This window comes from Scyliorhinus torazame, chromosome 2 (assembly GCF_047496885.1).
Source record: "Scyliorhinus torazame isolate Kashiwa2021f chromosome 2, sScyTor2.1, whole genome shotgun sequence".
In the NCBI taxonomy this organism is placed as follows: domain Eukaryota; kingdom Metazoa; phylum Chordata; class Chondrichthyes; order Carcharhiniformes; family Scyliorhinidae; genus Scyliorhinus; species Scyliorhinus torazame.
Window position 1 is genome coordinate 314,342,538 of NC_092708.1, and position 24,262 is coordinate 314,366,799.

At 48.3% G+C, this 24,262-nt stretch overlaps 1 protein-coding gene across 2 annotated transcripts in view; it reads left to right on the top strand.

The window, feature by feature from the left end:
• Nucleotides 1–24,262, top strand: part of ccdc175 (coiled-coil domain containing 175) — a 228,251-nt gene that overhangs the window by 14,787 nt on the left and 189,202 nt on the right. The window contains exon 3 of one of the 2 annotated variants that reach the window (XM_072489110.1): nt 8,111–8,222. In XM_072489110.1, the coding sequence (XP_072345211.1) occupies nt 8,111–8,222 (112 nt within the window). Of the gene's footprint in view, nt 1–8,110; nt 8,223–24,262 lie in introns of those variants that run through there. The other variant, XM_072489113.1, reaches the window with a different exon arrangement.

The following is a 24,262-nucleotide window of genomic DNA, read 5'->3' on the forward strand; positions in this document are numbered from 1 at the left end:
AAGGAAATTTGGCAAATTGGAAATTTACCTGGATGTTGCCTGAGCTGGCGAGTTTTAGTTATGAAGAGAGATTGGGTAGACTTGGATTGTTTTCCTTGGAGCAGAGGAAACTGAGGGGTAACATGATTGCGATGTATGAAATTATGAAGGGCATAGATAGATGTGCACTTGCGATCTCAGGGCATACAAGGTTATGGGTCAAGTGCTGGAAAACGGGATTAGAATGGTTAGGTGGTTGTTTTTGACTGGCGCATATTTGATGGTCTTATGGGCCTTTTCTGTGCTGTATGATTCTATGACTCTTAACATATGAATTACATTTCATTGGACCCTTACAGCTAAAAACAAGACATTTTCAACCCATTGTTCTAGTTAGGTGGATCTTTTGACCGACACAGACCCGATGGGCCTAAGGGCCTTTTCTGTGCTCTACAACTCTATGACAGGGCAGGCTGGCTCTCCCCCGGCACCCAGACACCTTGCCACTGCAGGCTGGCATCTTGGCACTGCTACCCTGGCACTGCCAGGTGCCTAGGTAGCACTGTGGAGCTTGCACTGTTGAGGTGCCCATTGTCACTGCCAGGCTGGCAGGGACACTGTCAGAGTGCCAGCATGGCACTGCCAAGGGCTGGGCCCTGAGGGGGGCCATGCCAATGAAAGGGAGCTGAGGAGAGGTGTGAAGGCGCCCCGATCTCTTCAGTGCAGGAGAGGACGCTTAAGTGCGGCCTCGGAGGGTGTTTCCCGCCGGAGCCGAGAAACCAACGGTATTGTTGCTCAGCAAGTGCCAGGAACAACCCTGTTAATCCCGTCCAGAACGGACTCTGTTATCTTTTAGTTAAATCGGCCCCTAAGTGTGGTTAAATACTGCTTGGATCTCACCAAAAAAGCCAGTGAGAAACACTCGCCAACTTCGCCCAAAATGACACTTAGAAATGTTTCCATTACATCTTGCTATTTATCATTTATTCAAAACATTATATCTTTTATACCCATTCTCCTTTTCTACAAAACTTCGTCACCATCTCCTAACCCATGTTGAAGCAGTGAAGCGGTGCCAAGTCTGTGATTTTATATGCTGTTTCCATGGATGCCACCTTATGATCCCATAGTATGCGTTAATGCAATGAGGGAACAAGCTACTGGATGCCTCTGTCTTTAAATTATTTTTTAAATGTAAAAGAAATTGAAACATGAAGAATTTTGGTGAAAAAATTATAACAAGACTTAGTAAAATATCTCTCCGGACATCAAGGAAAATGGGGAGCAAGTGAGAAAGTAGAGTTGGTGCAGAATATCAGCTATGTCGTGGAAATAATGGAGACTTCGAGCTTTGTTTCAGGAGTTTATTAACACAATATTGTGGAGAGGCTGCAATGGTTAATGACCATTCACCAACACTCTTGAGTGACAGCAGAATAGAGCATATCTTGAAACCGAAATAAACAGCTTTTCGTGCAAAACAATCTCTGGTCTGGCCATGTTTATATTAGACAACATTGGGAGTGCTCTTGGTTTATTATCTCTTAACTGACAACATCCTGCAGTACGTTCTGACGTCCTTGATCAGAAAAACTCGTCAGCACAATAGGATTAATCTAAAAGTTGTTTACCAGTACTTTGTACTTTACCCATCATTCTAAGATGTGGCTAAAAACAGCATTAAAATATAGTCAAGCAATCCCAGCATGCTTTAGCAAGTGCTTTTTTAAAATAATAGCAACTAATATTAATATATTCTCTAAGCGTTCCAAAGCAATTAATAATTCCTCACATTACTTTCCATCTACAAGCTATGATTATATTGGTGGAGCAGCTTTGAAGGTTGTGTACACTCCTGCTCCTATTATGTTCCTATATGAATGGAAAAAGAAAGACTTGCTTTATATAACATCTTTCATGACCATCAGATGGAGCAAAGTGTTTTACAGCCCAAAAAATATTTTTGACGTGTATTCACTGTTGAAATGTGGCAGTCAGTTTTGTGTACTGCATGTTAAAATATTGTGAGTGCAGGTTAATGCAACTCAGAGAAATTCCATGGCTGGGATTCAGCGGTCTCAGGGGGCCAGCACGGCACCGGAGTGCTGCATGCGCAACATGGCGGAGACCCACAGCGGGCCCACGCGGAAGGAGGTAGGCCCCTCCAGATCCCGGGCTCCCGCCGATCGGTAGCCCCCGATCGCGGGTCTGGAAACCGTGGAGGCCCCCCCCGGAGTCATATTCCCCCCACCAGGACGGCCACCACTGTGGTGTTGGGTGTTCTGACACACAGATGAGCCAACACAGTTGCATATGGTACAACGCTTCTTTATTTAAACTCACTATTTACAACTTGGTCTTTGCACTCTGCACGTGGGGGGCTCCCTGCTTGTGGTGTTTCAACAGCTCTTTCTTGTTTCCTTCTCCCCAGACCTACTGACCTCCAGGTGTCGTGCTCGTGCTTTTTATGTGGTTGGTGTTCTTGTCTGTGATTGGTTGTGGTGTTGTGTACTCTGATTTGCCTGTTAGTGTGTCCATCATGATGTGTGTGTTTGAATATCATGACATCCCCCCTTTTTACAAAGATATGTGCCTACGTGGTAATAAATATGATCGTGACGTGAGTGCATCTAAGAGTGTGTGTGTGTCGTGTGCAGCATGTGTCTATGACGGAACTATGTACATGGGGCGATGTCGAGTGCGTCACATGAATCCAGTTGTACCATAACATAACAGAAATGCGAACGAGAGAAGAAGAAAAAAAATTTGAACAGTTGTCCAGTCAGACGACATCTGGAACGATAAACAACAACAGGTTATCATGTAAAATTGTCCAACTTATTAAACATATGAACTGTATTATAAGTCCATTCTAATGGGTTTGCGACGAATTCGGGTTGACCGCCTTAAGGGTGGATCAAGAACCACCGGCTGCTGTGCAGGCATGGCCATGGGTGGCGATGGAAAGGGCGTGATGTGCGGCAGCTCCACAAAGTCATCCTCGGAAGCCTGTTGAGGATCTGGCGTGTTGTGTGGCTGTGAGCGTGGAAGTCGGCGAAGGGCGCGCCGATTGCGGCGACGCACGGAACCATCCGGCATGCGAACCAGGAACGAGCGGGGAGCCACTTGTCGGAGGACTTCGGCCGGTGCTGACCAGCCACCATACGGTTGATGGACGCGTACTTTGTCTCCGGAGGACAGGGGGGGCAGGTCCGTCGCTCGTGTGTCGTACCGACCTTTCTGGCGATCACGCTGCAGTTGCATGTTCCGAAGAACCGCCTCATGGTCTGTTGTCGGTGCCAGGACGGAAGGTACCGTCGTCCTGAGGGAGCGACCCATTAGTAGCTGCGCTGGCGAGAGGCCCGTGGATAACGGGGCCGATCGATAGGCCAGCAAGGCAAGGTTAAAGTCCGATCCGGCATCAGCCGCCTTGCACAGGAGCCGCTTTGCGATGTGGACACCCTTTTCAGCCTTCCCGTTCGATTGTGGATGCAGAGGGCTGGATGTCACATGAGTGAAACCATATGCTGCGGCAAAGGACGACCATTCACGGCTGGCAAAACAAGGTCCATTGTCTGACATGACAGTCCTTGGAATGCCATGGCGAGCAAACGTTTCCTTGCAGGCCCCAATGACTGCGGACGACGTCAGATCATGGAGAGGCATGACTTCCGGGTAGTTTGAGAAGTAGTCTATAATAACAATGTAATCTCTGCCGAGCGCGTGAAATAGGTCAACACCCACCTTCGCCCAGGGGGACGTCACCATCTCGTGTGGTAGAAGTGTTTCCGGAGGTTGCGCTGGCTGAAACCTCTGACAGGTTGTGCAGTTGAGCACCATGTTGGCTATGTCTTCATTAATACCCGGCCAATATACCGCCTCCCGGGCCCTTCGTCTGCATTTTTCGACGCCCAAGTGGCCTTCGTGTAGTTGACGAAGAATCATCTGGCGCACACTGTGTGGAATGACGATCCTATGCGATTTCATAAGGACCCCGTCTATATTGGTGAGATCATCTCGCACATTATAAAACTGGGGGCACTGCCCTTTTAGCCACCCTTCCGTCATGTGGCGCATCACTCGCTGCAGCAGAGGGTCAGTCGCCGTCTCTGCGCGTATGTGGGCCAGACTAGGATCATCAGCTGGCATATTTGCTGCTGTCAGAGTCACGTGTGCCTCAATTTGACGCACGAACCCCTCCGCATCTGGTGGTGTGCTCACTGCTCGGGTAAGAGTGTCCGCCACTATGAGTTCCTTCCCCGGAGTGTAGATCAGTTCAAAATCGTACCTCCTGAGTTTAAGTAAGATGCGCTGGAGGCGAGGAGTCATGTCGTTCAGGTCTTTGTTAATGATGTTGACCAGGGGGCGGTGGTCAGTTTCGACCGTGAATCGTGGCAGGCCATACACATAGTCGTGGAACTTGTCCAGTCCAGTTAACAAGCCCAGGCATTCTTTTTCGATTTGCGCGTAGCGCTGTTCGGTAGGGGTCATGGCTCGTGAGGCATACGCAACCGGGGCCCATGATGACGTGCTGTCTTTTTGCAGGAGTACCGCTCCAATACCAGATTGGCTGGCGTCTGTTGAGATCTTTGTAGGGCGAGTCGTGTCAAAGAAGGCCAGCACTGGTGCCGTGACCAGTTTGTGCTTGAGCTCCTCCCATTCCCGCTGATGCGACTGGTGCCAGTTGAATTCCGTCGATTTTTTTACGAGATGGCGCATGTTTGTTGTATGAGAAGCCAGGTTGGGAATGAACTTCCCAAGGAAGTTGACCATGCCCAGGAATCTTAAGACAGCCTTCTTGTCAGCCGGTCGTGGCATGGCTGTGATGGCGCTAACCTTGTCTGCATCGGGACGGACCCCGGACCTTGAGATGTGATCCCCGAGGAATTTCAGCTACGTCTGGCCGAAAGCACACTTCGCACGGTTGAGACGCAGGCCATTTTGCCGTATGCGGGTGAAGACACGTCGAAGACGATGCATGTGTTCCTGCGGAGTGGTGGACCAAATGATGATATCGTCCACATATACACGTACCCCTTCGATGCCTTCCATCATCTGCTCCATAATGCGGTGGAATACTTCAGATGCCGAAATGATGCCGAATGGCATCCGGTTGTAGCAGAATCTGCCAAAAGGGGTGTTGAATGTGCATAGTCTTCGGCTGGCCGGGTCCAGTTTGATCTGCCAGAATCCTTTGGACGCATCCAATTTAGTGAATATGTTGGCTCGCGCCATCTCGCTGGTGAGGTCTTCTCGTTTCGGGATGGGATAGTGTTCCCGCATGATGTTGTTGTTCAGATCTTTTGGATCTATACATATACGGAGCTCGCCAGAGGGCTTCTTTACACAGACCATGGAGCTGACCCATGGCGTGGGCTCCGTGACCTTGGATAGGACCCCTTGGTCCTGAAGAATCTGCAGTTGTGCCTTGAGGCGGTCTTTGAGAGGCGCAGGAACCCTGCGAGGTGCGTGAACGACAGGGATGGCGTCCGGTCTGAGTCGAATCTTGTACGTGTGTGGCAATGTCCCCATGCCTTCAAAAACCTCCTGGTTGTGAGCGAGGAGGGAATGGAGATTCGCGTGGAACTCAGCATCCGGGAAGTCGGATATCTCATCTGGAGAGAGAGACATGATGCGCTGTACCAGGTGAAGGACCTTACACGCTTGTGCGCCCAGTAACGAGTCCTTTGATGAGCCCACAACTTCGAAGAGGAGTGTGGCCGTGTACCTCTTGTGAGTCACCTGTAGCTGGCAAGATCCTACGGACGGGATAACGTTCCCGTTATAGTCAACCATCTTAAGCCGGGATGGTGTGATGGGTGGTTTGACCTTCATGGCCTGGACTGCAGAGTAAGCAATCAGGTTGGCGGATACGCCGGTGTCCAGACGGAAGGCGACGCGCGATCGGTTGACCGTCAGGGTGGCACACCACTCATCGTCTGGATTGATGGCATTGACCTTGTTGACATCAATGACGGCAACTCGGAAGTCATCCTGGTCATCTGCATCACTTAACTGGAAGTCTTGATGCGTGGGCTGGACGGTCCTGACTCGTGTGCGAGGTTGTCGAGGATGCGCCGGATCCATGGGTTGAGCCGCACGACAGCGGGCTGCGTAGTGGCCTATCATGGCACATCTGTTGCACTGTCGGTATTTTGCAGGACATTGCCCTTTTAAGTGTAGACCTCCACAATTGCTGCACGTCATGACGTCACGACGTTCGTTGCGCCACTGCGCATGCGCAGTGCGATCTTGCGGTGGGCGCGCCTGCGCAGTGCGTCCCTCGTTGTGGCCGTTATTTTTGGCGCGCACCTGCGCGGGAGACCGCGAAAAGCGCGGGAAGCGGCCGCTGTCGTCCGGGCCGTGGGGCGGGAAGAAATCGACGGCCTGGATGCGTTCAACGTCGTGGGCGGCCTGGCTTGCCGATTCGACGGCTGGGGACCCCCTCCGTGCCAACTCGGACGCCTGAAATCGGGCAAAACGGCAGGTAGCATTTTCATGGAGGACACAGGACAGGCTTCCACAGCAGACGCTAAGGTGAGGCTCTTTATTTTAAGAAGCTGCTGGCGTAGGCCACTAGAGGCAACGCCAAAAACAATCTGGTCCCTGATCATGGACTCTGTAGTGGTGCCGTAACCGCAGGACTGCGCTAGAATCCGGAGGTGCGTCAAAAAGGGTTGAAAAAGCTCCTCCTTACCTTGCAGGCGTTGCTGAAAGATGTATCTTTCGAAAGTTTCGTTTACTTCAGTTTGAAAGTGCTGGTCCAGTTTGAGGATGACCGTGTCATATTTGGCCTGGTTTTCGCCTTCTTCGAACACCAGTGAATTAAAGACATCGTTTGGGTGGGGGCCTGCGTAGAAGAGGAGCATTGCAATCTTCGAATCATCCGAGGCATTCTGTTTTTCGGTGGCACGGATGTACAGGTCAAATCGCTGCCTGTAGAGCTTCCAGTTGGTGCGTAGGTTCCCCGTGACTTGCATCGGCTGCGGTTTGCCGGTGTGGTCCATGTCCAGAATGGCAGGTTGGTAGGCAGGTATCGATCCACTCCTGTACCATGTGGTGTTGGGTGTTCTGACACACAGATGAGCCAACACAGTTGCATATGGTACAACGCTTCTTTATTTAAACTCACTATTTACAACTTGGTCTTTGCACTCTGCACGTGGGGGGCTCCCTGCTTGTGGTGTTTCAACAGCTCTTTCTTGTTTCCTTCTCCCCAGACCTACTGACCTCCAGGTGTCGTGCTCGTGCTTTTTATGTGGTTGGTGTTCTTGTCTGTGATTGGTTGTGGTGTTGTGTACTCTGATTTGCCTGTTAGTGTGTCCATCATGATGTGTGTGTTTGAATATCATGACAACCACGACCGTGGGTCCGAGCTCCCACCAGGTGGTACCAGGTTGGAACCACTCCAGTGGGACTTGCCAGAACTCGGTGGGAATTCGGCCGGTCGACCGCGGAGATTCACTGCGGGGGGGGGGGGGGCTCTTTCAGTGGCCCCCGACCGGCGCTGCGTCGACCGCATGATTGGCACCGGTCGCCAGAGAATCTCGTCCCAGCGTCGGAGCGGCGTGGCGGGAATTTCCCGTGTCACCGACGATTCTCCAACCCGACGCAGGCTCGGAGAATCCCAGCCCATTTATTAAAATTGATAAAGAAGCCTGCAGGGTCTGCTCACCTACATGATATTCATTCCTGAGACACAGTTCTGTGCTCCGTGTTGAATCTGTAATCTCAGGTAGTTTCACAAATGTCATTGATAACAGTATAATATTTTTGTATTAGAATATAGCAAAACCTCCTCCACTTCAATCTAGGACCTCCAGCATAACAGATGGCTCATCTGAGTAACAAAAGCTTCACAGTGCTATACCACAGTAGTTCCAAGGTTCATTTTGGAAGTGTGGTAGTAATCCATTTGGATCCTGTGAAGTGTCTGACCTCCGCTCCCCAAGATCCCCCTACATGCGCAGAAAGATTTGTGCCTGGAATGGAAACTCATAAAATCAACACTACTAACTAGACAAAAATGTTTTTGTTTCATAGTTTAATACCTTTTATCATGTACACTGCTAAATCCAGCACAAAGCAAACTTTGGAAAAATAAATAATTGTGCATTATGGCTCTTACCAGGAAGAAGTTAGAAGGGATGTTCATGATGTACTTGAAGTGGAAACTATCAAAGCCAGTAAACTGCGGCACAAATTGACTCTGCTTCCTAATAAACTGAACCAGCAAATCGCAGGTAAGATGATGTGATGCAGCTTTGATGTTACAATTTTTTCTTGATGATGGCATTTAGTGTAACACAAATCTTTTGGAGAATAATTTACAAATCTATTGTAGATTTTGCAAGTTGGAGAGCTATATGATAGAAGTGAAACTGTATCTCAATTCAAATAATATTCTTGTATTAAAAATTAAACACTGAAGATGCTGAAGTTCTGAAATATAAGCATTATATGCTAGAAATATTGAGCAGATGAGACAGTACTGTTGAAAAAGAAACAAAGTTAATGGGGAGAATTCAGTTCTAGCGACACGGATCCCCCCATCGGTTGACCAGTGTGAGCACAACATTGCAAATGCAAGATGGTCGTTGCTGGGTTATGTTTCCACAGAGAAGAGCAGGAGTTGATAATAGACGGAACAGCCATTGTTGTCTTTTTCCTGGCATTCAGGCAACTAGGAAGGAGGAGAAGGATCTGTCACCATCAGGCTGGACAAAGGGAAGAGCCTCGGCCTGAGGGACATGGGCCAGCAAGGCCCCCTTAACACACTGAAACTGAGACTCACAGATCCATTCCACAGAGGCATTTGGCACATCCAAGAGTGTACTGAAGACATTTCTCATACCTGCAGATGAACGAGACACTACCATAGATGCCTTTGCTTGTCAAGGAATGTGATGGATTCATTTGCCGCATTATTCGGCAGGAGCCGATATCGCAGGGATTGGTAAGCTATCCAATGGCTGGGGCTCTAAAGGTGACCGCCACAATTAACATTTTTTTGTGAGTAGCTCATTCCAGGGATCTCTGCGGAATATCTCAACCATCTGCTCATAATTACAGCTGAGAGGTGACCGCTGCCCTATTTACCAAGGTACACAATTACATCCAGTTCTCACTGGATGAAGCCAGCCAGGCTACCAAAGCAGTGGGCTTTGCAGAAATCTCCGGATTCCCACAGGTGTAGGATGCCATGGACTACATACATGTGGTTTTAAGAGCTCCCTGGCAAGAGCCACTACGATTCATTAATAGGAAAGGCTTCCACCCTCAACGTACAGCACCAGAAGCATATTATGCAGGTCTGTACGAGATACCCCAGATGGTCCCACGACTCCGACAATTTGATTCACTCAGTGTGCCACAGATCTTTGAGGGCCCTCAGCACATCCAAGATTAGCTCCTTGCTGACAAAGGCTACCTGCAAAAGATATGGCGAATGATGCCTGTTTGGCGACCACAAAGTGCTTCAGAGGACAGGTACAATATGTCTCATTCTGCAGCATGCTCCTTGACTAAGAAAACCATTGGCATGTTGGAGATGCATTTCCAATATCTGGATTGGTCATGCAGCATGCTCCAGTACTCTCCCTAGAAAGTCTCCCGCATCACCGCTGCGCTGTACCCAACCTTGCACTACAAAAGAAGGGATGACTTGGCACAATGAAAGATGGAGGAGGTGGCTGAGCTTGATGAGGGTATGTGAGTTGAGGCTCCAGAGGAGGAGACCATAACATCAGGCATGCTCATGAGAATCTTTTGCCACTAGGTTCAAAGACAATCTGCTCATTCTTTCAGCTGTGCCCTTCATGCTGGCTTGATAATAACACCTTTCTTACCATCCGCATCGTCTAATGAGTTTAACTATTTTGCGTCACAATGTTCTCATCCTTGGAATGCTAGGCAGCCACTGGAGCAAGTGGCTGTGCTATTATGGGATATTAACTCCACCAAACATGGACTGAGAGCAAAATCAATATTGTGCAGCCTCTTCAAGCATCGAGCAAATATTTCACCAGTATAGAGACACACACCTCAGTGAGACCTAGTTTTTGAGCAGAATTGGGATCACCATCTGGTGAGAACAGTACAGAATCAAGTCCACAGCAATCTTCAAGAGGCAGGAGCAGAGTTGTAATCATGGCAGTATGCTTGGAATGTTGCATGGCACCTCAAAAAGGACAATCATTACTCATCTGCTACACAAATAATAGATTGAGCCTGCAAGTCAAGCTAACTCTCTGTGCCTTGTTGAAGCTTCAGCAGCAATGTTTGATTATTGTCAAGCATCCATGACCCTACAATCGTCTGGTGTCTCCCATGGTACCATTCAGCCTAGCCTTTTCATTTGTGCTTTAGAAAATGCAGATACTGCATTTAGGCATCAACTAGTTAAATCTTTCATAATAAAGAGTACACAACAGATGTAGTGGAACTTCATGCTGATACCATGAGGCTTCCACATTTTAATTCCACGCGTCTCAGACATCCAGATGGAAGCCAGACATACAGGTGACATTTTAACAATTAGATAACCATGTCAGCTGCCAATTGGAAAGCTGGTATAGGGTTAATGTCAAGAGATGGGGAGGAGATGGTGTAGTGGAATTGTCACTGGATCAATAATCCAAAAACCCAGGGTAATGCGCTGGGGGACCCGGGTTCGAATTCTGCCATGGCAGATGGTGAAATTTAAATTAAAAGTCTAACGATGATCATGAGATCATTGTCAATTATCGTAAAAAACCCACCTGGTTCACTAATGTCTTTTAAGGAAGGAAATCTGTGACTCCAGACCTACAGTCATGTGGTTGACTCTTAAATGCCACTCTTAAGTGGCCTAGCAAACCATTCAGTTCAAAGGCAATTAGGGATGGGCAACAAATGCTGGCTCAGCCAGCGACACTCACATCCCAATAACGAATAAAATAAAATGTTAGCCAGATCTTCAAGTCTCCTCCTATGTCACAGTTCATCATCAGTGGCCTTGACACACACCCCGGATCTCACATAGTCATTTTCCTCCAGCAGTAATCGCAAGACACCATCCGTAGCTCTGCATCATGCAGGTGGAAAAGTGGGCGCTGTTGTCTGTGATGACCTTGATGGATGTCCTCCGGAGGACCAAGTCTGGAGGATCCCCTGCTGTGGGGGAGGAGCACCCTCCTTGACCTGAGCATCTGGAATTGATGGCATCAAAGCAGAGGAGATTGAAGCGGCATGTTCATCCCAGGTCTGTCCTGGATGGATTTTCCTCTGGTGCCTGACTAATGCTGAAGCGATAATGTGCAGGTCCCAGTGCATATCCAGCATAAAGTCCTGTACCAGGGTCTCCATGGCGGTTGCCACCGTTTCAGTGGTGGCCACGATGTGCTGGCATGTCAGCACAATGACATCAAACTGAACGTCAACAGACTCTTCCATGTGCGTTTTAATCTAGAGACGGTCTCTGACAATCCTGCCTGATGTGCCCCGTCTGTCTTTAGAGCTCCAACATTTCTATGGACCAAGTTCACAGGCTCATCATCGCCCTTGGACTCAGCAGAAGCCTGGCCTTCAAAATCTTCCAAGTGTCCGTGACCTTGGCTGTCACTACCTCTGCCTGTGAACTCGATTCTGTGCTGTTCTCACCAGCTGGTGACCCCAATCCTTGGCTGTCACTACTTCCGCCTGCTGTGGACTTGATTCTGTACTGTTCTCACCAGATGGTGATCCCAATTCTGCTCAAAAACTAGGTCTCACTGAGGTGTGTGTCTCTATACCGGAGGTGGGTGCGGGTGAATACAGTGATGGCTCTACATTCAGTAGGTTCTCAGGATCCTCATCCGAGGTGATCTGGGTCTCATGGGGCAGCTGGGAGTGCCCCTTTTCCTTTGCCTTCTATTGTCTGTGCGAATGTAATTCCAGCAAAATATAACATAAAATATAAAGCTCTCACTTTTGGCTGATGATCGAGGAGCTGTTGATGGGCATTCATTGGCTTGTTGGGAGATGCCAATCTTGCCTTTCTGGGGGGATGAATGGCCTGAGCTCTAGCACCCCATACCAGCTTGGATCCTCTCCCTATTGTTGTGGACGATATTTCCTGCGTAAAAGACTGTTATGGGCGAGGCATTTTCAGAACCCCAAAATGTATCATGGAGTTCACCCAACCTCTCCCTTTAATGGATTTGTTGCTTTTCCGAGCACACGGCTTTTTCCCTAGGTGTGGGATTACAATTATGGACACGTGGGTTTTTAAACACAAAACACTGTTTGTTCCATGAAATCAACTTAACATCTTAAATAAACACTGGATCTCTTAAAACCCCTTACTTCAAAGATAACTCAGAAAATATTGCAACAGTAAATAATTCCCTAAAATGTTCCTTCAAACTTCTAAGAGACTTAACACCTTTAAACAAAATCGCATCAGGTTAAAGGCTTTACTTTAAATCACCCAAATGATCCAGAGATAGTCGTTCATGGCAGAGATCCAGCTCACTGCAAAACACAGACACAAACCCAGCTCTTTTCCTCCAAACTGCAAAACTAAACTGCAAACTGGCTGACCTGACCTCCGCTCCACCCACTCTCTGACATCACTGTTTTCTTAAAGGTACATTGCTTATACATCCATGTCTTAAAGGTACTCTCACATGACACCTCCCCCCAAGGAAAAAAATAAACATCAACTTCAAGATGGTTTCATTTTTCACTTTTGCACCATCCACTAAGAAATGCACACAGTAAATATACATTTCCATTTAAAGATAACAACACACTCAAACAGGTGTAATAATATAGCCTGTTTTTCTTTGTTCTTCTTCCTCCAACCGAAAACCTTCTCGATTGATCACATTCGTGACAAAGCATCGGCTATCACATTTTCCTGTCCTGCCACATGTACTATTTTTAAATGAAATGGCTGTAACAACAAACTCCAGCGAAACAGCCTTGCATTGTCATTCCGGAATCGCTCCAAAAACGTCAAAGGATTATGATCCGTATATATAATGGAGTCAGATGGATTGCTGGTCACATAAATGTGAAAATGTTGCAAAGCCAGCACCAAACTCAAAGTCTCCTTCTCAATCGCCGAATACTTTTCTGGTGAGAATTCAATTTCTTTGAAAAATAACCAACAGGCCGCTCTAGCCCTTCGGCGTCGCCTTGTAGAAGCACCGCACCTATGCCCACATCGCTCGCATCAACAGCCACTTTGAAGGGTTTGATATAATTTGGGATGACTAACACAGGAGCAGTGGTTAACACAGCCTTCAGGCCGTCAAATGCCTGTTGACACTCCTGTAGCCATTTAAAATGGCTGCATTCCGATTAATCTGGCCAAAACCCAGTTTAAAACGGCTAACCCGAAAGACTGCTGGGAAAAGCAGCCAAGAAGACACAAGCAGGCAGCTGCAGACAGGTTTGCATATTCAGCTCTGGGAACGTAGCCCAGATTGATACTCAGGGCTATCAACAGCCCATCAACCCAGGTATCCGCAGTTGCATTCAGGACTGTTTACACCTAATCTACTCAGACATCCACAGTTAAATCGGCTATCCCCGGGAACAATTGCAACATATTAGCAATTGAATACCGGGCCAGACCTGTCGGCGCCTGCAGTGGCCGAAACAAAGACAGGTGAGCGACCACCCCCCGATCGAGGAATCGCCTCACCATTGGACACATCGACCCCAGAGATTGGGGACAGAATCCAATCACTTGGGACTCACGAGTCAAGGGCCGCCCCGGGAGGCGGGAAGCCCCTGGGCCCTATAAAAGTGAAGGTCCAAGTTCAGAGCTCTCTCTCTCTCATCTTCGCCTGCTCGAGACCTTCGCAAGACCAGAAACCGGCAAGTTTGAATCCAACGATCGCTATCCGGTAGAGACACCTAGCCACCGACCTGTAGCAGCCTTTTGAATCCTGCGGGCCAGATTTGATTGCACAAGCCATTTGTTTCCCTGACCTGGTGGGCTCTTCCTAAGTTAAGTATTGGCCAGTAGTGATAGGTTTATTATATAGAAAGTAGTATTAGGGTATTAATATTGCTTGTTGTATATAATAAATGACCGTTGTTTTAATCCTTACTAAGCGGTGTGCTGTGTTATTAATCATAACCTGAACTTGAACCACGTGGCGGTATCATAAAGATACCTGGCGACTCATGAGCAAAGGTGACGTAAACAGAGCAAATAGACTAAGGTTAAAAAGAGCAACACTCCGCTGTCCACGAATTTGTTACGCTTCTTGAGCAAGTCCGTCAGTGGAGCGACCACACTGCTAAAATTTGGTACAAATTTCCGGTAAATTCCACTCATACCAAGAAATCGCATTATTTCCCGTCATGTCGAGGGTATCGGAAACTCCCCAATAACTTTTGTTTTCACATCCCATGGGACCAGTCGACCCTGTCCGATTGTATTGCCAAGGAAAGTGACTTGGGCTTTTCCAAATTCACTTTTGGCTAGGTTTATCCCCAAACCCGCCTCCTGAAGTCGACCGAATAACTCCCTCAGATGTTTTAAATGTTCTTTCCATGTCTGGCTGAAAACCAGATCGTCGATGTATACCGCACAATTGGGTAATCCTGAAACGACTGTATTAGTTAACCGTTGAGATGTTGAAGGGGCGTTTTTCATGCCAAATGGCTTAACTTTGAACTGGTATATGCCATCTGGAGTCACAAAAGCTGAAATCTCCTTCGCCCTTTCAGATAAAGATACTTGCCAGTAACCTTTCAGTAAATCCAATTTGGAAATAAAAGCAGATTGTCCCACTTTCTCAATGCAGTCCTCCAAACGTGGGATAGGATAAGAGTCCGTTCTTGTAACTGCAATCACCTTTCGATAGTCCACACACAGACGTTGGGTACTGTCTGGTTTAGGTACCATCACTATAGGTGAGATCCATTGGCTGCAACCCACTTCAATTATGCCATTCTTCAGCATACTCTCAATCTCTCTGTTAACCTGTGCCAATTTTAAAGGATTAAGTCTATATGGAAGTTGTTTGATAGGAACAGCATTTCCCACATCTACATCATATATAGCCATTTTAGTACTTCCCAATTTATCTCTACAAACTTGCCCATGTGATATCAATAACTCTTTCAGGTCAGTTCGTTGTTCCTCTGGAAGGTAACTTAACAATTCATCCCAACTTTTAAGAACCTCCTCATTTTCCAATTTAATTTGAGGTATGTCAAATTCACATTCATCTGGATTTGGTTCGTCACTTTGAGTTAGAATCATTAAAACCTCCTTTTTCTCCTTCCCTTTCAAAGTACCTTTTAAGCATATTCACATGACACACTCGGTGAGTCTTCCTTCTATCTGGTGTTATTACCACATAATTCACCTCACTTAATTTCCTTTCAATCTGATACGGTCCACAAAACCTAGCTTTTAAAGGCTCCCCTACCACTGGTAACAACACTAAAACTTTATCCCCACTGGCAAAACTACGAACTTTGGATTTCTTGTCCGCTACCCGTTTCATCACATTTTATGCAACTTTCAAATGTTGTCTAGCCAATTCACCTGCTCCATTTAATCGTTCCCTAAAATTTGACACGTAATCCAATAGTGTAATTTCCGATTTCTCACCCACCAATTTTTCCTTCATCAATTTAAGTGGTCCTCTTACCTCATGACCAAAAATTAGTTCAAAAGGACTAAATTTGGTCGACTCATTAGGTGCATCCCTAATTGCAAACAATACAAATGGGATTCCTTTATCCCAATCCTCTGGATAATCTTGACAATACGCCCTCAACATTGTCTTTAATTTTTGATGCCACCTTTCTAACGCTCCCTGCGATTCTGGATGGTACACAGTTGATTTAAATTGTTTTATTCCTAAGCTATCCATAACTTCTTTGAATAACTTTGAAGTAAAATTTGATCCTTGATCCGATTGAATTTCTGTGGGTAGTCCATATCTAGTAAAGAATTTAAGCAACTCCTCCACAATCCTTTTAGCTGTAATATTACGTACTGGAATGGCCTCTGGAAACCTAGTAGACACATCCATTACAGTCAAAAGATATTGATTCCCACTTTTTGTTTTAGGAAGCGGTCCTACACAATCGATTAGGACCCTTGTAAAAGGTTCCTCAAATGCTGGAATGGGTATTAAGGGCGCTGGTTTTATCACTGCTTAAGGTTTCCCTAACACTTGACATGTGTGACATGATTGACAATATTTAACTACATCTTTATGTAGTCCAGGCCAATAAAAATGTTTCTGGATTTTAGCTTGAGTTTTCCTTATTCCCAAATGACCTCCCACTGGTACCTCATGTGCAACTCACAACACCTTCTTTCTATACCTTACCGGCAATACTACTTGATGAACTTCTGTCCACTTTTCATCCGCCTGCATATGTACAGGTCTCCATTTTCTCATCAAGACATCATTTTTACGGTACTGACACTCTGGCATACTCTCAGATTCCTCTTCCGTATATGCTTTCTGATATATCCGTTTTATTTCTACATCTTTCTGTTGTAACTCCGCCAATTTTCCTGAACTAAAGATATCCGCCTCATCCTCCACCTGTTCTTGTTCTTTTTCAACCATCTGATCAAAAATTGTTTCTGATAATTGCACTTCAACTTCATCTTCACGCTTTGATTTCTCCTCTTGTCTTAACTTGTGACTTTTCGACCTTGTTACTACACAATCCGGAAAAATCCCAGGATATTCGTCCTTCAACACTTCAGTTGACTAATTTTCCACTGGCTTATCAACCACAGTAGGCATCACTCCCACCTGCGATCTAGCTATATCATTACCCAAGATAAACTGTATTCCTGGACAAGATAGTTTATCTATTACTCCTACTACCACTTCACCACTCTTCACTGGACTTTCCAACCTTACCTTATATAATGGAACGCCACTCCTCTCACCCTGAATTCCACATATCACCACCTTTTCTGGCAACATTCTTCCCAAACTACATAATTCCTCATCTCTTACCATTAACGATTGACTAGCCCCTGTATCTCTTAAAATTGTGACTTCTTTACCTGCTCTGCCTGATACACATGAGTAAACTTTACCCACACAAGTAAATTCTTTCAATACATCTGGCACCTTCTTAACAATTACTTCTTGAACAGGCTGTACAATCGTTTGCACCTCCCTCACTTCCCTTGGGCTTTCCTTTACCACTCTACCAAACCCCACTGTCTTATCCTGTTTTACCACATCAGCCTTCCCAGTGCTTTTCTTCAACCACCAACACTGACTTTACATGGCCTAGTTTATTACAGTGAAAACATCTGAAACTTTTCATTTCTTTTCCACCCTCCTGGATTTCTTTTTTAATCTGAGGTACACTCTCTTTATTGTCTCCCATCAGATCACCTTTACCTTTACCACTTGAGTATTTCTCATGTCCCCAGTTTCTATCCCTCACCGGCTGAAACTGATGTCGGAAATCAATCTTTGATTTATGAACTAATTCATAATCATCTGCCATTTCCGCTGCTAATCTCGCAGTTTTAACCCTCTGTTCTTCCACATGAGTTTTCATTACATCAGGAATTGAATTTTTAAACTCCTCCAAAAGTATAATTTCTCTGAGAGCTTCATACGTTTGGTCTATTTTCAAAGCCCTTATCCACCTATTAAAATTACTCTGTTTGAGCCTTTCAAACTCCATGTATGCTTGAACAAATTCTTTCCTTAAATTTCTAAACCTTTGTCTGTAAGCTTCAGGCACTAGCTCATATGCACTGAAGATGGATTTCTTCACCTCCTCATACGTTTCAGATACCTCCGGTAGTGATGCAAACACTTCACTAGCTCTACCTACCAGCTTTGTTTGAATCAGTAACACCCACATGTCCAGTGGCCATTTCATTTGTTTAGCTACCTTCTCAAATGAAATGAAAAAGGTTCCACTTCCTTCTCGTCAAACCTTGGCAATGCTTGGACATATTTAAATAGATTCCCACCAAGCCTTTGACTATGACGCTCTTTCTCACTATCCTCATCACTATCATCCAACTGTACGTTTCCCTTTGCGTCTGCCAATTTTAACTGATTGTCATGTTTCATGGCCATTTTCTGAAGTTCAAACTCCCTCTCTTTATCTTTTTCCCTGATCTGTATCTCCCTTTCTTTTTCTTTTTGTTCTGCTAGGGCTATTCCTTCTGTTCTCCTTTCTTCTCTCTCCTTTTCTTTTTCCTCGCTCTCTCTTTCTCTTTCTTTTTCCTCTCTCTTTCTCTTTCTTTTTCCTCTCTCTCCCTTTGTCTTTCTATTTCCTCTCTCTCACTCTCGTATGCAAGCCGCTTTAATTCTTTCTCCTGTTCCATTTGTTCAATTTGCAACTGAATTTTTGCCATTTCCAATGAGTCAAACTCTATCTCATGCAACTTTAAATGCTTAACCACTGCCATATTTACCTCATCTTTTCGCATTTTGTCAGGTAATGTTAACTGCAATGTTCTTGTCAAATCTAATAGTCTGCGTTTCGTTTCTGTCCGTAAAGTACTACGTGTGACATTCTTCACTCCCAAAAACTTCTGAGCCTCTGAAAGAGCCATTGTTCACAACACCCTCCCCATTTAAACTAAAATACCACACCGGAAAAGCAACTAACCTTCACCGTCTTTAAGTTCACAAAAGCCAATCCAATAGATAGACTTTTATCCCCCTCGAGCCCCCAATTGTTATGGGCGAAGCATTTTTAGAACCCCAAAATATATCATGGAGTTCAACCAACCTCTCCCTTTAATGGATTTGTTGCTTTTCCTAGCACACGGCTTTTACCCTAGGTGTGGGATTACAATTATGGACACGTGAGTTTTTAAACACAAAACACTGTTTACTCCATGAAATCAACTTAACATCTTAAATAAACATTGGATCTCTTAAAACCCCTTACTTCAAAGATAACTCAGAAAATATTGCAACAGTAAATAATTCCCTAAAATGTTCCTTCAAACTTCCAAGAGACTTAACACCTTTAAACAAAATCACATCAGGTTAAAGGCTTTACTTTAAATCACCCAAATGATCCAGAGATAGTCTTTCATGGCAGAGATCCAGCTCACTGCAAAACACAGACACACACCCAGCTCTTTTCCTCCAAACTGCAAAACCAAACTGCAAAATTGCTGACCTGACCTCCGCTCCACCCACTCTCTGACATCCATGTCTTAAAGGTACTCTCACATGACAAGACAGATGGACATACTGTGAACTGGACAGGTGCAAAGCAGATGACCAGCATGACTTCCTTCTGTGGGTATTTCGTGGACCTCAGTAAGGGCTAAGGGCGGGACTTGTGTAGGATGAAATAAGAGATAAAGATGTAAAAGTGATGCGACCATCAATTCACGCGAGACAGAGAGTTGAAGTGAACAGTGGCTTTAATCGACTGGAACAGTGCCTGCCTGTGACTGCTCTGCTAGTGAGAGCCGCCTACAGGGCAGCTGCTCTTTATACCTCGCCTCAAGGGGGTGGAGCCAGGGGCAGAGCCCACACGCACACCAACATGATACATTCCGTGTAGTACAGTACAATGGTCCATCGGCGCAGCCCACATGGCAACAGTGTGATACAATGTAATACAGTGGTGAATGGTTAGTACAATACGTTCACCACATTCACTCCCTGTTAAAAAATTGAAGTCCGGCGGGGGTGAAGGGCTCACAGGTTCAGTCTGTCCGGCGCCCTGATCGTGCGCTGCGATCGCCGGAGCACTGGTATCGCAGCGGGCCGGGGTGCCGAACTCGTCGGTGCAGGCATGGGTGGTGAACTCGTCGGTGCGGGCACAGGCGTGGACTCCAGGAGCATGTCTTCAGGAGCTTCATTCCTGTGGGTCGGCGAAGGGGAGAGGGAGTATAGGAGGGGGCATGGAGGCCATGTAGGGGCGGGGGCGCTGGTCGGTGTAGGTTGGGGGGGGTGTGGGGGTAGGTTGGGGTGGTGGTAGGGGAACCTGCGGGTGCCAGGTCCCGGAGGGAAACCGTATCCTGTCAGCCGTAGAGGTGTTCCACGTATGCATACTGGGGGTTGGTGTGAAGGAGCTGGACCCTCTCGACCAGGGGGTCAGACTTATGGCTCCTTACGTGTTTGCGGAGTAGGACGGGCCCCGGTGTCTTCAGCCAGGACGGAAGCGAGACCCCGGAGGTGGATTTCCTAGGGAAAACAAACAGGCAGTCATGATGGGTCTCATTTGTGGCTGTGCAAAGGAGGGACCTAATGGAGTGGAGCGCATCGGAGAGGACCTCCTGCCAGTGGGAAACTGGGAGATTCTTAGACCGCAGGGCCAGGAGGATGTCCTTCCATACCTTCGCGTTCTCCCTCTCCACCTGTCCGTTTCCCCGGGGGGTGTAACTGGTAGTCCTGCCCGAGGCGATGCCCTTACCGAGCAGGTACTGACGCAGTTCGTCGCTCATAAACGAGGAGCCCCGGTCACTGTGGTCGGATGTGGGGAAACCGAACAAGATAAAGATACTATGTCGGGCCTTAATGACGGTGGCCGCAGACATGTTCGGGCAGGGGATTGCAAAGAGGAAGCGGGAGAACTCGTCAACGACGTTGAGGAAATACGTTGCGGTTGGAAGAGGGGAGGTGCCCTTTGAAGTCGATACTGAGGTGCTCAAAGGGCCGGGATGCCTTCACCAGGTGGGCCTTATCCGGTCGATAGAAGTGCGGCTTACACTCCGCGCAGATTTGGCAGTCCCTGGTCATGGCCCTGTCCTCCACGGTGGAGTAGGGCAGGTTGCGGGCCTTGATGTACTGGAGAAGCCAGGTGACCCCTGGGTGGCAGAGGTCATCGTGGATGGCCCGGAGTCGGTCAACTTGTGCGCAGGCACACGTGCTGCGGGACAGGGCATCTGGGGGCTCGTTGAGCTTCCCAGGACGATACACTATATCATAATTATAGGTAGAGCGTTCAATCCGCCACCTCAAGATCTTATCGTTCTTGATCTTGCCCCGCTGTGTATTACCGAACATTAAGGCTACCAACTGTTAGTCGGTGACTCGGGTGAACCTCTTACCAGCAAGGTAGTGCCTCCAGTGTCGTACAGCTTCCACGATGGCTTGGGCTTCTTTTTCGACTGAGGAGTGTCGAATTTTGGAGGCGTTGAGGGTACGGGAGAAAAATGCGACTGGCCTGCCCGCCTGATTGAGGGTGGCGGCGAGGGCGACCTCTGACGCGTCGCTCTCCACCTGGAAAGGGTTGGAGCCATCCACCACGCGCATCGTGGCTTTGGCATTATCTGCCTTGATGCGGCTGAAAGCCTGCCGGGCCTCAGCCGCCAGTGGGAAGATGGTAGCTTTGATCAGTGGGCGGGCTTTGTCCGCGTAGTTGGGGACCCACTGGGCGGAATAGGAAAAGAATCCGAGGTACCTCTTCAGGGCCTTGGGGCAGTGGGGAAGAGGGAGTTGCAGGAGGGGGCGCATACGGTCTGGGTTGGGCCCTAGAACTCTGTTTTCCACGACGTAGCCAAGGATGGCTAGTCTGGTTGTGCGGAAAACGCATTTCTCCTTATAAGTGAGGTTGAGGGCTTGTGCAGTTTGGAGAAATTTCTGGAGGTTGGCGTCGTGGTCCTGCCTGTCGTGGCCGCAGATGGTGACGTTGTCCAAGTATGGAAATGTGGCCCGCACCCCGTACTGGTCCACCATTCGGTCCATCATTCTTAGACCGAGACCCCGTTTGTGACGCCGAAGGGGACCCGGAGGAAGTGGAAGAGGCGGCCGTCTGCCTCAAAGGCCGTGTAGTGGCGGTCCTCCGGGCAGATTGGGAGCTGGTGGTATGCGGACTTCAGATCCACCATGGAGAAGACTCGGTAGAGTGCGATCTGATTAACCATGTTCGCTACCCGAGGGAGGGGGTACGCATCAAGGTGCGTGTACCGGTTTATGGTTTGGCTGTAGTCTACAACCATTCGGTTCTTTTCCCCGGTCCTGCCGACCACCACCTGAGCTCTCCAGGGGCTATTACTGGCCTCGATGATCCCTTCCCGCAAGGGTCGCTGGACCTCTGACATGATAAAAGTCCTGTCCTGGATATTGTACCGCCTGCTTCTGGTGGCGACTGGCTTACAGTCGGCGGTGAGATTTGTGAAGAGTGGGGGAGGGTCGACCTTCAGGGTCGCGAGGCTCCATACGGTGAGTGGGGGTAGGGGCCCGCCGAACTTCAGGGTTAGGCTCCTGAGGTTGCACTGGAAGTCCAGTCCCAACAGGAGAGGAGCACAGAGATCGGGGAGTACATATAGTTTAAAATTGGCGTACTCGGCGCCCTGTATCGCGAGGTTCGCGACAGTGTACCCCCGGATCAGCACTGAGCGCGAATCGGAAGCGAGGGAAATTGTTTGAAGTGCGGGGATGATTTGGAGCGAGCAGCGCCTTCCTGTGTCTGGGTGAATGAAGCTCTCCGTGCTCCCGGAGTCAAACAGGCAAGGTGTTTCGTGTCCATTGACCCGGACGGTCATCATGGAGTTCTGGAGGTGATTTGGTCGTGACTGGTCGAGGGTGACCGCGCCGAGTTGCGGGTTGCCGGCGTGGTCGGAGCTGATGGGGTGGCCCTAAGATGGCTGCCCCCGTTGGTCGCACATGTCGGGTGGCGTTGCAGATGGCGGGCAAGATGGCTGCCCCCGTCGGTCGCACGTGTCAGGCGGCGAGGTAGATGGCGGCCAAGATGACGGCCCCCATGAGTCGCATGTGTTGTGCGGGGTTGAAGATGGCTGCCCCCATGGACAACACGAGGCAGATGACGCGTCCAGAAGGGGCGGAGCCGGCAGGCACGCAGCCACACGGCACGCAGCCACACTGCGGGGTCTGCGGGACTGAGAGTCCGCGAGTCGGGCATGCGATTTGGAGGATTTGGACCTGGCCAGGCAAACTTTGGCGAAGTGTCCCTTTTTTCCGCAGTCGCTGCAGTTCGCGTTCCGAGCCGGGCAGCGCTGCCTGGGGTGCTGGCCGCAGAAATAGCAGGATAGCCCCCGGGTTGGGCGGGCAACCGCGTGGCACAGGCCTGGGGTACTCTCTGGTCAGGGGCCCCCGAGGGGGTCGCGTGATCAGACGGGAACGCCTTGAGGCTTTGGAACGCTACTTCTAGGGAGGTGGATAGTTTTACCGTCTCTACTAGGTCGAGGGCGCCTTTCTCGAACAGGCGCTGTCTGATGTAGTTGGACCTGACTCCAGCCACGTAGGCATCCCGGACGGCGAGTTCCATATGTTGAGAGGCCGTGACGGCCTGGTAGTTGCAACTTCGCGCGAGGACTTTCAGGTCGCAAAGGTACTCCTCCAACGATTCCCCAGGGCATTGGCGGCGAGTGGTGAGGAGATGCCGCGCGTACACTTTGTTCACCGGCCTTACGTATAGGCGCTTCAGCATCGTGAGGGCATCCGCGTATGTGGAGGCTTCCTTGAGTTGGACAGAGATTTGATGGCTCACCCGGGCGTGGAGGAGGCTCAGCTTCTATTCATCAGTGACGGAGGGCGAGGAGGAGGCGGCGAGGTAGGCCTCGAAACATCAGAGCCAGTGTGAAAAAATCCCTTTGGCTTCCGCAGCCTGTGGGTCGCGTTCCAGTCGGTCAGGTTTGAGGGCTGATTCCATTGCGGTATTGTAGTCGATTAAATTGATGCGACCATCCGTTCACGCGAGACAGAGAGTTGAAGTGAACAGTGGCTTTATTCGACTAGAACAGTGCCTGCCTGCGACTGCTCTGCTAGTGAGAGTCGCCTACAGGGCAGCTGCTCTTTATACCTCCCCTCAAGGGGGCAGAGCCAGGGGCGGAGCCCACAAGGGCACGAACATGATACATTCCGTGTAGTACAGTACAATGGTCCATAGGTGGAGCCCACATGGGCAACAGTGTGATACAATGTAATACAGTGGTGAATGGTTAGTACAATACGTTCACCACAAAAGATATGTATGAAAAAATCAGTGATGACATCCCCAGTGGTGGTCCAATACCTGCACTGGTTAGCAGATCTCTACGGCGTGTTAGCGCTGACCTCATGGGCGACCTCCTGCCAGGCCTTTATGGTCAGGTTGGTGGATTTCCAGTTCCCATCACATGGAAAAAGTATCTCTCACCAGTTCTCGACAGCCTGGAGGACTACCGCCAGTGTGTTGTCACTGAACTTGGGCTCTGTGTTTCATTCTTTTCAGGGCCACGCTGATGTTCGCCACAATCAGTCCTGGACTGCAGAGAGTGAATGTGTGCATGGGCACATTTTAAATATGGGCACCCGGAAATATGAGGCAATGAGATAATGGTAGGATGGACTAATCGCAGCCTGCCCCGAGTTAT